At 33.1% G+C, this 14,992-nt stretch overlaps 1 protein-coding gene across 2 annotated transcripts in view; it reads left to right on the top strand.

The window, feature by feature from the left end:
- Nucleotides 1–8,999, top strand: part of QSER1 (glutamine and serine rich 1) — a 62,590-nt gene extending 53,591 nt beyond the window's left edge. For both annotated transcript variants that reach the window (XM_090262943.1, XM_090262924.1), the window contains 4 exons: nucleotides 1,147–1,244; nucleotides 5,060–5,212; nucleotides 6,252–6,347; nucleotides 7,262–8,999. In XM_090262943.1, coding sequence (XP_090119069.1) covers nucleotides 1,147–1,244; nucleotides 5,060–5,212; nucleotides 6,252–6,347; nucleotides 7,262–7,402 — 488 coding nt within the window. In that variant the 3' untranslated portion in view covers nucleotides 7,403–8,999. The remainder of the gene's footprint in view (nucleotides 1–1,146; nucleotides 1,245–5,059; nucleotides 5,213–6,251; nucleotides 6,348–7,261) is intronic.
- Nucleotides 9,000–14,992: the final 5,993 nt, after the last annotated feature.

Below are 14,992 nucleotides of genomic sequence, written 5' to 3'. Positions count from 1 at the left end.
TTAAGGTAAGCCTGACCTTTCTTAGGGATAAAAACTGGCCCAGGACATGAATACCTGCGACGAACTGCTTTAGTTATAAAGTTTTAATTTCAGACCATTCTGTGTGGTTACATTAGGTCTTGTGTTTGAAAGGCTACCACACAGGCCTCCACTCAGCTTGCCTGAGTCCCCAACTTGCAAGTGGCAGAGAAAGGATTAAAATCCAAGGTATAATTTCTGGTCCATTGCTTTTTTGACCATCTAGTCAGAGAAGAACTGTACATCAATCATTTTAGTCATGTAGAGCTGGAAGGGGTGTGTTAACAGTGTTACCACTGACTGTGTTCCTCACAAAAGACTTCCTTCGGTTAGGGAAGTGTTCTGTCGCTGGTTACTGTGCTTGTGTTTGTATTTCAAATATATTAAGAGTGGTTTTATTCAGCTCTGAAATTAGTAACTAAATCCTGAGGCTTATATATACATTTTCAGAAAGGTCATTAGAGGTAATTAGTGTTATAAAACATGTCATTAAGAAATTGTCTAGTAACCTAAAATACTTATTACAGCACTAAAAGTAACTGAGACCCCAATGTGTTTTTCTTAAAAGACTTTAAAGTTTCAGAGAAGTGAAAAAGAAAGCAATTAAGTTTTGGGTTGGAATCTTTGTTATACTTTTACTGTCTCCTTTTCTAAAATAACTGTGTTGACTCTTGTGTTCTTGAAACTGGATTTTGATTTTTCTTCCCCTGCTTTTTCTTTGCCACAAACTAAATTTTTATAAAATTTTATAATGTTAGATAAATTTGTAATACTTGTAATAGTTGTAATACTATTATTGTTCAGATGGTAAATGAGGTCTGGAGAAATTAGCTTGCCATCAGTCAATTTTGGTGGCAGAGACAGGGTTAAATTCAGGACTTTAGATTCTGTCACACTGTGCTGCTTTCTCACTTAGCTATTGTAAATCTATCTTTCAAGTTAGCTTTTGTTCTGAAAAATGTCATGTCCTATTTTTTTTAAAGCAGTACTTTGCATAATCCAGTGAATTTAATGTCTTAATGTATTGTTTTGAGAAAAGTTGGATTTTAACTAGTTTTTGTGTTGATAGTTTATCCTGTTACAATACATTTTTTTTTTCTGTTACAATACATTTTTATCTTGTTTTAGATGAGCTACTTTTGCCTCATATGAAAAAAATAGATAGCATGCTGAATGATAACCGAAAGAGACTTCTTTTGAATCTTCATTTGGATCAGTCATTCAAGGTATTTTCTTCATATGATTTATTAGCAAACTCAGTGGCAATAACAGTCTTAAATATAATAGGAAGGAAAATTTATGAAAGTCATTTTTCATTTAATAAAATTTCTTAACCAATACAAATTTGATTTTTATTTATTGAGTCTGTTTAGCTTGTCTTCTTTATTAAGCACGTTATTAATGTTAATCTTTGCTTTTCTCTGCTTAAATTCACTTTTCAGACTTTATATTCATGTAGTATTCCTTCAATATAGTAATTCTCAAATGTGTTCAAAAATACTTTAAGCTACCACTGTATTTGTCTTTTTTACTTTTAAACCTTTTCAAACTTCTCACATTTCATCTATAATGAGAATTCGCCTATTCTTAGCACAGTTATCAAAATTCCCTTTACTTGCCTGATTTACCCAATCAATATCTGAGGAAAAATTAATCCTCACATAATGGTAGGAGATATATATAATTGTATCTATTAATACATCTCGCCATTACAAATTGTTTTTGGTCTTATCAGAAATATAAAACGACAGTAAGCTAATCTAAACTCAGAAAATTTATCACAGAAGCCACTTAGTTGTAAAAAAAGGCTAGCTTTTCTTATTCAGAGTATAACATACAACATCTAGAAGCATTTGAGTCCTTCTACCTTGGGGGCAATTTTTTTACACACTTGTATAGTTTTTATTAGAATTTATTTTTTTAGAGGACTTTTAGATTCACAGTAAAGTTGAGTTCCCGTATGCCCTCTGTCCGCCACATAAACAACCTCCCGGTTATCTCCCACCAGAATGATATGTTTCTCACTACCAGTGAACCTACATTGACATTATAATACAAAGTTCACAGTTTCCATTACAGTGTCGTACATTTTATAGGTTTGGACAAATGTATAACAAATGGCCACTATTATAGTATTTCATAGAGTAGTTTCACTGCCCTAAAAATCCTCTGTGCTCTATCTCTTCCCCCTAAGCTCCGGCAGGCAACCAGTGATCTTTTTACTGTCTCCATTGTTTTACCTTTTCCAGTCGGTCATCTAGTTGAAACCGTACAGTGTGTAGCCTTTTAAGATTGACTTTTTTCACTTAGTAATATATGTCTTTGAATAGCTTGGTACTTCATTTCTTTTTAGCACTTAATAAGCATTCAATTGTCTGAATGCACCACTTTATTCACCAACTGAAAGATATCTTGGTTGCTTCCTAATCCTGGCAGTTATCAATAAAGCTGCTGTCTACACCCATGTGCAGGATTTTGTGTGGACTTAAGTTTCAACCCCTTTGGGTAATTTGTATAGCTTTTTTGCATCCCTATTTTATCTGAACTCCACATAGAAGTGAAAATTGACTTCATTTTAGCTAGATGAAAATTAAGGCTCTGAGACTGAGTTCAAAGTTAATTGACACCAAACTGTCCTTGTATTCCTATATTCTTCACTGACATGCACTTGAAGAGAAAAAGCCATAAGCTGATAAGAAAGCCATTACTAAGAATTCGTATACTGACTCTGGTCAAGTATTTCCCAATTAACTGCTGTCTTCAAATGAAATATTCCATTGGGAAATATCATGTTTTCTAGAGATAAGAGAATGTTATTAGATGTGTGTTTTCTAAAGATTTATTAAGTCTTAGTAATGACCAGTTTTGGCTACCTGTTTTTAAAATGTCAAACCAGTTCTCTAATAACTTGTATTAAAATAAAGCCAGCACTTGGAATTTAATAGATTCAGTAGATATTTAAAGCTTATGCAATAGTTTATGATGAACAAGTGAAAAATTAATTTCCATATTCTTATTTTCACAGAAAATACAATTTCTCATTTTGAAATTATAGTTAATTTTAATAATTTTCACTTATAGCAGTTTGCATTTCAAAGCTACAATACACACAATACTAAAAGTTAGAATGATTTGATGTAAAATATTACAGTGGGTTGTTTTAATTACCACTCCCCATGGTGATCCTGGTAATTTTAGGAATCCTAAAAGCCACTTTAAATTAATGATCTGTCTGTTTTCCTCTGAAACTTATGTACTTCCAATCATCTTCAACATCTTGTGCTTATTAGAAAGCTCATTTAAGTTTTCTCCTTTCATCTCCACTGACCTAGTACAGAATCCTGTTCTTTCTCTTTTTTTTTTTGTCTTTAAATTCTATTTGTTGTAAAAAGTAAGTCAAGCTTGGGCATGTTTTATGTGGAAAGCACCAGAATATATAAAAAACACAAATAATCTAAGAGAATGAAGCTAGAAATTCATGATAGCTCACTCTGGTTGGAAATACCAAAAATTTTATTGTGTTTACTAAATGAAACTTAGTTCCCTCCTACACTTGTATCTAAAAACATTAGGTTATCTGTTTAAAAGTGCACTGTTATTGGAGTCACAGTAGCAGATGCTTGGGACCTCATACGGGGTTTGGGAAGGAGTGGCCTTGAAGGTTGCCCCTGTTTATAAAACAGTTGAGCTTATCAAAGGAAAACTACATTCTGCATAATAAACATAATGGGGGAAAATAAATATCATGGGACCACTTGAGCCCTTTTAGTATCAAATATCATTGAGTAAATTAGCTCAATTTTTAATACTATTGAAACTAGTTAAATTTAGCTACAAATATCATTCAGTTATAGTTTGTAGCTTTTCATGTCAGTATGATTTGCCAAGCAGGTCAGGGCATAAGTATGCCAGCGGCTTCCAAAGAGTGGACTGGAATTGGTTCTGCCATTTGGCTACTAAATTATCAGTGGTAACTACTATATCATTGTATTCAGAAAACTCATCACTCTGTTTTACAGTATTTCACAACTCTTTTTCCTGTAGTCAAAAGAAGAGAAGTGGTGAAGCCAGAGGAACATTACAATGCTTCTGTTTCCCTCTGTTCTCACCCAGATCTAGGGCTTGGCCAAGTTTCAAAGCGTGAACAGTGGTTCGACTGATAAGAGTTTTGAAGAAACTTAAATAGATTTACAATGGTTTGACTTAATTTCTTGACTTCAAGACAGTGTAAAAGCAATATGAATTTAGTAGAAGCTGTACTTCGAGTTTTAAATTTTGATTTTTTCATGGATTACAACACGCAGGGAGCCACAGCTCCCAATCGAATATTCTGTGGAGGAGAGTAAACAACAATGCTCTGTATTGTAGTATTAAATGCATTTTTGACTCAACAGTATTTTCAGCTTAGCATGGGTTTATCAGAGCATAACCCCATCATAAGTTAAAAGCATCTGTATATGTCCCTCTTTCCCCTACCTGGCAGCCAGAAAGACATTATTACAAAGAACTTCTGCCTCATTCAGGAGTTCCCAAGGTCACATGCTATTGCTTAAAGCATGTTATAAGGTTGACCCAGATTCAAGGGATGAAGAAATAGATTCCACATTTTTTCATTGCATACAACATTATATAAGTTTCAGGTACATAACAATGACCCAATATTTGTATATATTACAAAAAGATCACAATAAGTGTAGTTAGATTCCCATCTTGATGGGAAGAGCTACAAAGATTTTGGCCATGTTTAACACCCGACTTGTGTGTATTTGTATATTGTATATATTTAACACACGCCATCAGTGCTCCCCACATATATTTGTGTGTATATGTACATGTATACATTTCTACATTTTTTGTTTTTATTTTTTATTTACACTATTAGTGTTGTTCCCACTTTTTCCCCCTTTTCCCACCTACACCCAGTGCCCTGACCCCCTCCCTCAAGCTATATTGCTATGTTCTTTTAAATAAAATTTGAATAGCCGAAAGTAGTATAGATAAGTTTTCTTCTGATGTCAATTATCTTTGCTTTATTTTAAAGAATGCTTTGGAAAGCTTTCCTGAATTAACAATAATTACTCGAGACTCTAAAGCAAAAAGTGGGGGATCTGCTGTTTCTAAAATCAAAATGAATGGCAAAGCTTATAATAAGAAAACTCTAAGGACTTCTAAAACAACCACTAAATCTGCACAAGTAAGTATATATTGATTGATGTAATTATACCTCCAGTTGTTAATATAATTCCTACTTAAAACATTGTAACAAGCAAATATTTTACTATATTGTTGTTAAACATGAATTTTTCTCAGGTAGGAATGAGCAGCTCTGGCCTAAGGAGCAGATATTCAGTAAGTGCTCACAAATTTTTTAAATAGGCAAAGCAAGGAATTGTTCCATGCTTGTATTTCTATTTCTATATAGGTTTGTCATTGGACACAAATGCATAAATGTAAATGAGCGTTCATTATGTTCCATAAGATTCCATGTTAATTACATATCTGTAAAATTATTAAAATTGCAATTCATTCATTTTTAAACATGGTCTAAATTAATGCCTTTTCAGAAAAAGAAGAGGTAAATTCATTCATTCTTTCCATAAACATTTTTTTTTAGTGCTTATTATGTGCCAAATACAGTTCTAAATACTAGGAATACAACGGTAAAAAATGGTCAAAAATCCCTGCCCTCATGTAATTTATATTGGGGTGTGGGGTATATAATAAATAGAAAGATATCCACTCTATTTAACAAAGAAAGATAACCAAATTTTAGTTTTAAAAAAAGTTATAAAAATATAGTCTCAGAACAATATGTATAGTATGATACCCTTCCATTACAAAATTAGTGTTAATATGTGTTATACATGGGGAAAAACTTGGAAAAATATATAACATTCTGTTAATCTTGTTTATCTCTGAACCAAGAGATTATAGGATTCTTTTAATTTATAAGTCATATGTGTACTGCTTAAATTTTTCTATAATAATTAAATATTTTGAAATAGTATATATTTATATTCAGGAAAAAGAGTGAATATTTAAAGTGTAATTTAAATTCTTATTTTAAATAAGCCTCTTGTTACTAATAGCTAATTAATAAAGCTAATATCTGGCCATACAAAGTCACTTTTAAGATTCCCATTGAGACTTTTGATCTAGTATTTTTGTCAAAGTATACTTAGCTAAGATGGTCCATGAAATAAATATATCTACAAACTGTTTTCTTATTATAGGAGTTTGCTGTTGATCCAGAGAAAATACAGTTATATTCTTTGTATCATTCACTCCATCATTATAAATACCATGTTTACCTGATATGTAAAGAGGAGGTAATTATTTTTTCATTTTTTTTAAACATGTATATTTTTCCAAACTTTAAGGAGACTGTAGCTATAGTATTTTTTAATGTGTTAAAGAGACTTGTTTAAAAATGTTATGTGTTTCCATGACTGGGTAGCTCAGTTGGTTAGAGTGTCATCCCAATATACCAAGGTTGTGATTCTCTTCTCTCAGGGCACATACAAAAATCAACCAATGAATGAATAAATAAGTGGAACAACTAATTGTTGTTTCTCTGTTTCTCTCCCTCTCTCTAAAATAAAAAAAATTTTAAAAAATTTCAAATATAAATAAGAATGTGTCTTATTCTCCTATAAATAATGACAAGAAGATTGTTCTGAGCCTCTCTGTTAATTTACTGTGCTCGGATTAATCTAAGGCTCAGCACCTCTCATAGAAGCTATAAGTGATAATGTTTTTAAGTTGTTAGTGCTTGCTTCACATTGCCATAACAAATGGAACTTTATTGTATCTTCTTCTCTCATAATGTATAATGACCCTATTTTCATTCACTTCAACCACTGCTGGTATTTCACTGTCTTACCACTAAATTGGCCCTATCCCACTTAATTATAGAGAAATGGAGTTTATCTGCCTTAGCATGAAAAAAAATGATAGGTAAAATTTAATTGTAGTTTTTACTAGAGTATCATAATTTAAGTTGCTCAGAAATTATGTATGACAATAATACCATTTTGTTGTATTTAAATGGTTGTCGGCAGTACTACCAGCACTACCAGTTTTTAAATTAAAAAGGGTTAAGTTTATTAAAAACTATACCTGATGTATTTGATAATGTCTGTTATAGGTCCTCTTTTCATTCAGGATATAGAAATAGCAAGGCTTTACAAAGAGCTTATAAAGTGATAAGTATAAGCTAATGTGGCAATTCTCTTTATTTTAGATCTCCTCTGTGCAGAAAAAAAATGAAGATTTAGGACAGGAAGAAATTGTTCAACTTTGTATGAAAAATGTAAAGTGGGTAGAAGACCTATTTGAAAAGTTTGGAGAACTTCTAAATCATGTACAGCAGAAGTGTTCCTAACATTTCGACAAAAATTCCGTCTATTTTATAGCACTAATGAAATGGTGGAGGGTCTAGGGCCTCAGATGATCAAATGCCAAGCAGTGGTCTCCTGCAGGAACACCTGGTTTGATCCTGGAACTTGCTTACATCGTGACTTCTGCTGAAGGACAGTGGTGCTGCCTAGGAAGTCAGTCCTTCAGAAATGGACCTACATCCCCACCACCTTTTTATCCTAATGAATGATTTTTCTATTTTGTAAACCATTGGGTAACTGAGTTTTATTTTCAGAAATGTATTCTGACAAACGATGAAGCATGCACTAAATATAATTTTTCTTTATTACTAGAGAGATAACACTTACGTAGCTTGATTATTTTTTCCTGATTCTGACTAAACACCAGAATGAAAGAAAGGTGGCAGAAATCATATGTTTGTATTCATGTCTGTCCACAAAATGGAAAGTTTTGTACATTATGTAAGCAGGTCTGGTGTGCTGTGGCATTCTGTATCATCAATTTAAAATATAAAATTCAGAAACTGCATTTTGCTTTATGAACTCCTTTTACTCTTTACATGTTCAGGAAACTGGATATGGAATTGGTGCAATTCTGTAACTGCTTTTTGTGTCAAATTATATTGTGAGGAAAAAAGAACAATGACATACTATTTTCCCTATCTCAAAGAAAAGTATTTTCCTTTATACAGTTTTTCCTCTGGAAAAATTTTCAATTGTACATTTTATTTCACTAATAGTAGTATTTTTCACAAGGAAAATGTGGTTACAATTATGTTTGATGTATCTGTACCCCACTTTTTATTATTTACAGTAAATCTTATTTAGTTATATATTGAATTTCTGTTGTGAATTCTGTCTTAAGGTAACCATTTTTGTTTATACAGATTTGCTTCAGTGTTATCCAGAATATGCATTCAGTACTAGAATTAGTTTAGCTTTATAATGGGGTTGTGTTAGACACTGCTGTAATTTTCTGATTCATGAAAATAAATTTCTTATTAAACTAGCACTTGATTAACTGATTTGTTGAAACAAAAATCTAACCACATTATACACTTTAAAGAATAAAATTTATCATTAGACTACATGCAGTGTTAAACACAGCTTACCTGACTTTTAGAACTGGAAGTGGTAGAGCTCTCCTTCTGGTGCCTTTCCAACCTTTATACATGCTGTCAGAGCTTTCTTTAGTGTGCTAGCTAGTGTGTCAAGTACTTTAGCTGAGACAGTGAATGTATTAGCTCAACATGACCTTGTGTTTTGTTTGTGTTTGCCAACAGGATGCCTTATTTGTTTGAGAAAAGGACTTGCTAGTGTTCTTCTAAACGATCTCCTTTTTTAGGATTCTAAAGAAGTCGTTAATCATCATGTTTTTGTTTATTTTATCACCATTTAGTGCCTTAAATCCTGTTAAGAAAGCAGTGTTAACTGCTCGGTGCCCAAACAAGACATGCTTATGTGGCTATTGCTGTTGTCTTAATTTTGAGTTTAACAGGTCAACTTCTTATAATTAAAAACCTCAGTAAACTCACAAAGAATTGAAAGTGACATGTGACTTGATTTGAGAATAAAGCATTGTAGCATTGAGTGAAAAATGAATATTTGAGTTAAGCTTACATATTTACTTATGATGGTTATCTTTTTAAAAGCAATAATCTTTTCAAGAATCTTTGTACCTGCCATTATACAAGATACTCAGCAATCAAAGTTTCTCTCAAAGGTTAAATGTTTCATTGCTGGAATTCTTTTTTAACCTGTTTAGGCAGCTTATTTTGAAAACAAAAGTAACCTATTAGATTAATTTTGCTGACTCAAATAAGAGACTGTCAGCAGTGAGAGCATCATAAAATTAATTTTGCTACATGTAGAAGAGTAGGAAGCAGCCATATCTCTTTCTGGTATTGACTCTGGACAGAATTGGTTTCTTTCATTTCCAAAGTGCAGAGTAGATAACTACATCTCAATGTAGTGTTGTTAAGTATACATCTTTACATTACTTCCCCAGCTTACTTGCCTGAATTGCTGATGGTTTATGTATTTTTAAAAGCCGTCTTGCATTTAGGTAACTTGACATACATGTTCGAAATACTAGCCACATTTTTTCTTCATGATAAGGCCCATGGAAAACAGAGATGTTTCCTGTAGAAAAATCACCTGTTTTCTTTTCAACTGTAGTTATCCTTAAACTGTTTTGCAGTTGTATTCATTTTAATAAAACAAGTGTTTTCATAATATCAGAGGCCAAGTCTGTAATATGGCCTGAAAGAGACTCTTATCGTTTTGCACCATCTTCTCTCATTTTATCCATATAGCATAGGCAAGGACATCAAATTCGGGCCTTAGGGGAAAGTAGGACAGTTATGACAACTATACAGAAGTCCATCCTTTATAAAGTTGAATAAATATCTAGCGAGGGAGTTTGAAATTTACATAGAAATAACTTTAGGTTGTAGGTTGAGTTAAAGAGGATAAAATACATGTTGCTACAACCCAGGACAACATTTTTGAGAAAGATTAGATTTTTCTACCTACAGATACCTGGAAATACTTTAATATAAAAAAAGTATATGTTGATGTTTATTTATAGTTCAGATGAGCGATGGGAGAAGTGACCTAGAAAACAGTAAGATGGAAGAATCTTAAATTTAAAATGGCTTAGAAAATGTTCAGGTTACCTTCAAGTTTCTAAATTTTAAAAATGAAAATTATAGAAGATTCATACATTATTACTATTTTCAAAGTTTTCCTCATATTTTTTTAAGTCTCACTTTCCTTTTACTATACATATTTATTTTCATTAGAGCAGCTATTTTCCAACTATGACTTTGGAGATAGACCTATAAAACCAATATGGCAGCAGGGTTATAGAATGAGCTTTGGGTCCCAAAAGTTTCTTCAAATGTACAAGTTGTGAATTTTATTGTATTTGTAGAATACAGTTTTTGTCTTAAACTGTAGTTCCATCTGTTTCTTAAAAATGCTTTTTAAATAGAATGAAATATCCCAGGATAACTGCTTCTGTGTCAATTGCACTTGACACACAAACTGCACAAATGGACAATGTACACTATCGGTTGTGCATTAACCTACTTACATGTGCAACTTTTGGCGTCTGTGTTCCCAGTGCATGTTTTCACAAATCACCTTTATTTATAAGTGACAATAATTGAAGTTAAGAATACAAAGAAACCTGCCTTTGTAGTCCAGAGTTTTAAGTGGTCCATAATACAATGTATAGAAATGTGAAAGACAATTTTGTATATTTGTTTGTTACTAACTCAGATCATTAAAATGAAAACAATTTTTTAAACAACAAAATCAGAATGTTTTGGGGTTTGGTCTATTTTCTAAGAATTGAAAACAGGTATTATACAAAAACATCATCATGTTACATATTTCTCATACAACACACATCATGTTGTAGAGTCTTAAAGTTATTAGGTATATAAGGTACCAACCGATGATTTTCTCAAATTAAGTCAGTATTGATGAATTATATTCTACCCCCAGCTGACAACATCAGGATATATTTGAGTTTGTGTTAAAGCTTTTTACGCCCTGGCCAGCGTCACTCAGTTGATTGGGCATTGTCCCACAAAGTGAAAGCTCACTGGTTCAATTCCCGGTCAGGGCACATGCCTGGGTTGCAGGCCAGGTCCCATCTATTGATGTTTCTCTCGTACATCGATGTTTCTTTCTTCCTCCCTTCCCCAATCTCTAAAAATAAATAAAATCTTTAAAAACAAAAACAAACAAACAAAAAAAACCTCTTAGCTCTTTTCTACCTATAAAGATGTATAAATCCATTAACTTCACCTTTCTAATTTATTTGAAAATAAAGCAAAGCTAGAAGTGCTACTATCAAGATATTTTTATTATCTATATAAAAAGGTAAAAAAGAGTTCCTCCTGACCTGTTTCAAGTAAAAATATTGTCAGGATATTTGCAATGTTTTAGTTAGTTTTGGTTGTAAAAGCACTTATTCCTTGATTTATTTTATGCAGGTCAAAACTAAAGATTCAGCACAATCAGCAATCTATCAAAAAATGTTTTAAAATTCTGTAACATTCCTGTTCTCCATTTTGTTGCTGAAATTGCTGTTCAATTTAGTATTTCCCACAAAATATTTTAGAGTACAGTCATTCAAATTATCCATATGCAAACTTAAATGATAGACCTTAATACTACACTGCTTTGTTAATGTCATGTTCTTTTTATTAGTATTTTAAAAAATACTTTGTTTCTCAGAGAAACTCTAAATTCAGTAATTTAACATGACTCTTCTCAAGGAAGATATGAAAGGGGATACTGCTACTCCTTGTTTTCCATGTGGAAGTATTTTTATTAGCAGGAAAATAAAGATACATGTTTGTTGTTTTCAAAAAAAAGTCAAATACAAAATATGTAAAAACAAAATATATATATAAATACAAACCACTCCCTTCTAGGTCTTGACATCAGCCTAACACTTGCTTTCAGTTCCCAGTAGGGATGGGACACAAGATTACATATTATGGATTTGCCCTGTTCTGTAGTGTGTCTTTAAGTAAATTCCTAGATTTCAGAGCTACCCATGTTTAAATAAAAATTAAAAAGCACATTCTAAAGTGAAACAAACTATCTGGATTATTGATCATTTTAGGTGATGTATATATCTGTTCTTCAGTTAGAATGAATAATTTAGAGTTGACTGGTTTCAAATAAAAGGAAGATACAATTACCTATTCATCTGTTGTTAAACCTTATCTATTTTGTGATGTCAATCAGGAGTCAAGAAGTTACTTTGCAAAAATAACAGGTTTTACATATAATTTGCCTGTGATACATGGAGAGTTTACTGTTCTTACCCAAAACAAATATAGGTGATCTTTCAATTTAGCTCCTTACAGTATTTAGAATGACAACCATGATAATCATATAAGACATAGAATAGAAAATGATGGATGTGATAGAAATGTTTTTTAATTGCAGCCAAAATTACTTTTCTCCTATGTTTCCCTTCCTTCACAACCTTTTCATGGCTTTTCATAGCCTTTAACCCAAACTCGCTCATAGTTTACAAAGCCCTTTGCGGTACTGCCCCTCCTTCCTACTGCCCTTCTATGTGGCCCACTCTTAATGAACGTCTTTAAGTTCCTTAAATGTGTATATTTTTTCTTGCCTCTGGTACTTAATATTCTCTCACCTAAACTATTTTTTCATCTCTTAATTCTTCAGATTTCACTTTAATATCGCTTCTATTAATCAGATTAGATTTTAACCTGGACCAAATAGATGCCCTGTGATTCCTCTATTGGAAACAGTTACCACATTTTGTTCTGGTTGTTTGATTGGTGCTCTCTCGTGCTCTATCCTATCATCTCTTGATGATATGACCCATGTGTGTTTTGCTCACTACTGCATTCCCAGTATCTAGTGCAGTATCTGGTCTCATTAAATATTTGATGCATAATTGAATATAGTAAAGGAAAGTTACAGGGAGCATTAATAAGGTAAAACCGGAAAGTATTCACTGGGTTTTTGCAATAAAAGCATTAATGACCTTAGCAAAAGTAATTGCAACAACATGAGAAAATGTCAATACCAAGAGTTTGTATAATACAAATATTGCTGGTATTTTATGAAAAAGTGAAATGTAGTGGCCATCGTATTTTACATTTTGTCCTCATGCAGAGAGAGCCCACAGACCAGGATTTCACATTGCTGTCTTGGGTTTGAGACTCTCCAGATAGAATAATTACGGAAAAAAATCCTGGTATAAGTAAATGACTGTTCCTGGTAGGTGCACTCATTGTGAGAAAAATACTTGCAGAAAGAGTTCATTTACTTGGGGAAGTCAGGGAAGGCTTTATGGAAGCAGTAATGATTAATCGGAGCCTCAAGTTGGGAGGGATTTCAAACAGCTGGATGAAGAAGATGACATAATATTTAGTTTGTATTCAGGTGAACGGTTTCTGCTTCCATTCTGCCACTACCCTAGTTCTAAGGCATGTCATGGGAAACAACCTGGATGTTTCCCATTCCTCATAATGAGGCAAGTCTTAAGCAAGTAATGTCTGGATAGAATGGAATGTTAGGAGAAATGCAAAGTGGTCCTGTTTGTCAGCACCCAAAGAGATACAGCAGAATAGTAAGAATGGAAAAGCCTTACCACGGTATATACTATCTTTTATGACCTTGCAAGATTTTCAAAATAATGAAGCACCTATTTTACAATGCTTAGTTAATCTTGTGACTAGTGTAAGATTAATTAGAAACATGCCTGATATCAACAGTTAATTATGGAGTACTGAAGGTCTGCATTCAATTAGTCTTCTATCTCCAACAGCCAGTCTTTTACACAATAGGCACTTAATAGGAATGTGTTGGGGAGATGGGTGGATATATAAATAAGAGCATTTGGAAACTGTGGTATTTTCAAGGTGGCCTCTAAGTACAAAATGCCAAGTTGTCAGTGATCCATTCCTGTTTTTCTGTCTTTAAAAGAAAATATCTCTTATAGTTTTCATTTTTTTTTTGTATGTCACTCCCTTAGTTCACACTGTGCTTCTCAGGAGACCAAAGTCTATTCTCTTGTTATATTTTTAATTTGCGTTTAATCTATGGAAGCGAATGGGCTATCATCAGAGAGCAGGTGTCTTTAAGCAGTGAAGCAAGAGAATTCAAAACACTAGCAACAGCCTAACAGAGAACCTGGCCTCAGAATGAATTTTTTTAAATTAGCTTTGTTTACATGCAGTCTTGGTCAATGACTTAAAAACTGCTAATGGGAGAATCAGTATCAAGTCTTAAATACCAGTTCTGCATTGAGTTTATTATAAGATAATGTTATTTGACTTAAGTAGAAGTCAGGAAGTTAGGGCTTTTCACAGCCAATGCAAATGCACTTAACATTATCACAGGAGTTTGCAAACAATTCATTAAAGCACCATCCACAAAGCACTGAAAAGCAAAAACTTGCTTTTTTCTAAGTATGCCCGTACTGCTCATGAATAAACACTGCCATTCAAATGAGAAAAATGAAAAGCCATCACTATAACTGGTAGTTGAGCACCACTGTATTAGCTGCTATAAAACAATGTAATAGACTAGGTGGCTACAGAATATTATTTTCTCACAGATGTGGAGGCTAGAATTCCCAGATCAAGATCCAGCAGTCAGTTGCTGGTGGAGAGCTCTCTCTGGCTGGCAGATGGGCTATTTCATGCTGTGTCCTCAAATGGCAGTGAGAGCAAGCTCTCTGGTGTCTCTTATAAGGGTACTACTCCCAACATGAGGCCTCCCCATGACCTATTTAATCCGGATTACCTTTTGAAGACTCCATTTGTAAATGCCACAACATTGAGGGTTAGGGTTTCAAAAACGAATTTGGTGAGACAAAAACATTCAGTCCATGATAACTGCTGAGGTGTCAACTATGGCATGGAACAGCGTTAAAGCTAGCTCTGAACATAGTCATCGTGGGTTGGCTTAAAAAGATCTCTCTGGTCTATCCTGAAGTAAAAACAATTTATATACACACTTCTCTCCTGCTGTAAGATTTTCAAAGGTTCATTATGAAACTCCCTCCACATACGGGTCAAAGACTTGCC

Source organism: Furipterus horrens, unplaced genomic scaffold (assembly GCF_987537825.1).
Source record: "Furipterus horrens unplaced genomic scaffold, mFurHor1.1.pri manual_scaffold_2, whole genome shotgun sequence".
Lineage (NCBI taxonomy): Eukaryota > Metazoa > Chordata > Mammalia > Chiroptera > Furipteridae > Furipterus > Furipterus horrens.
This window is presented reverse-complemented; position numbering and strand designations above follow the sequence as displayed.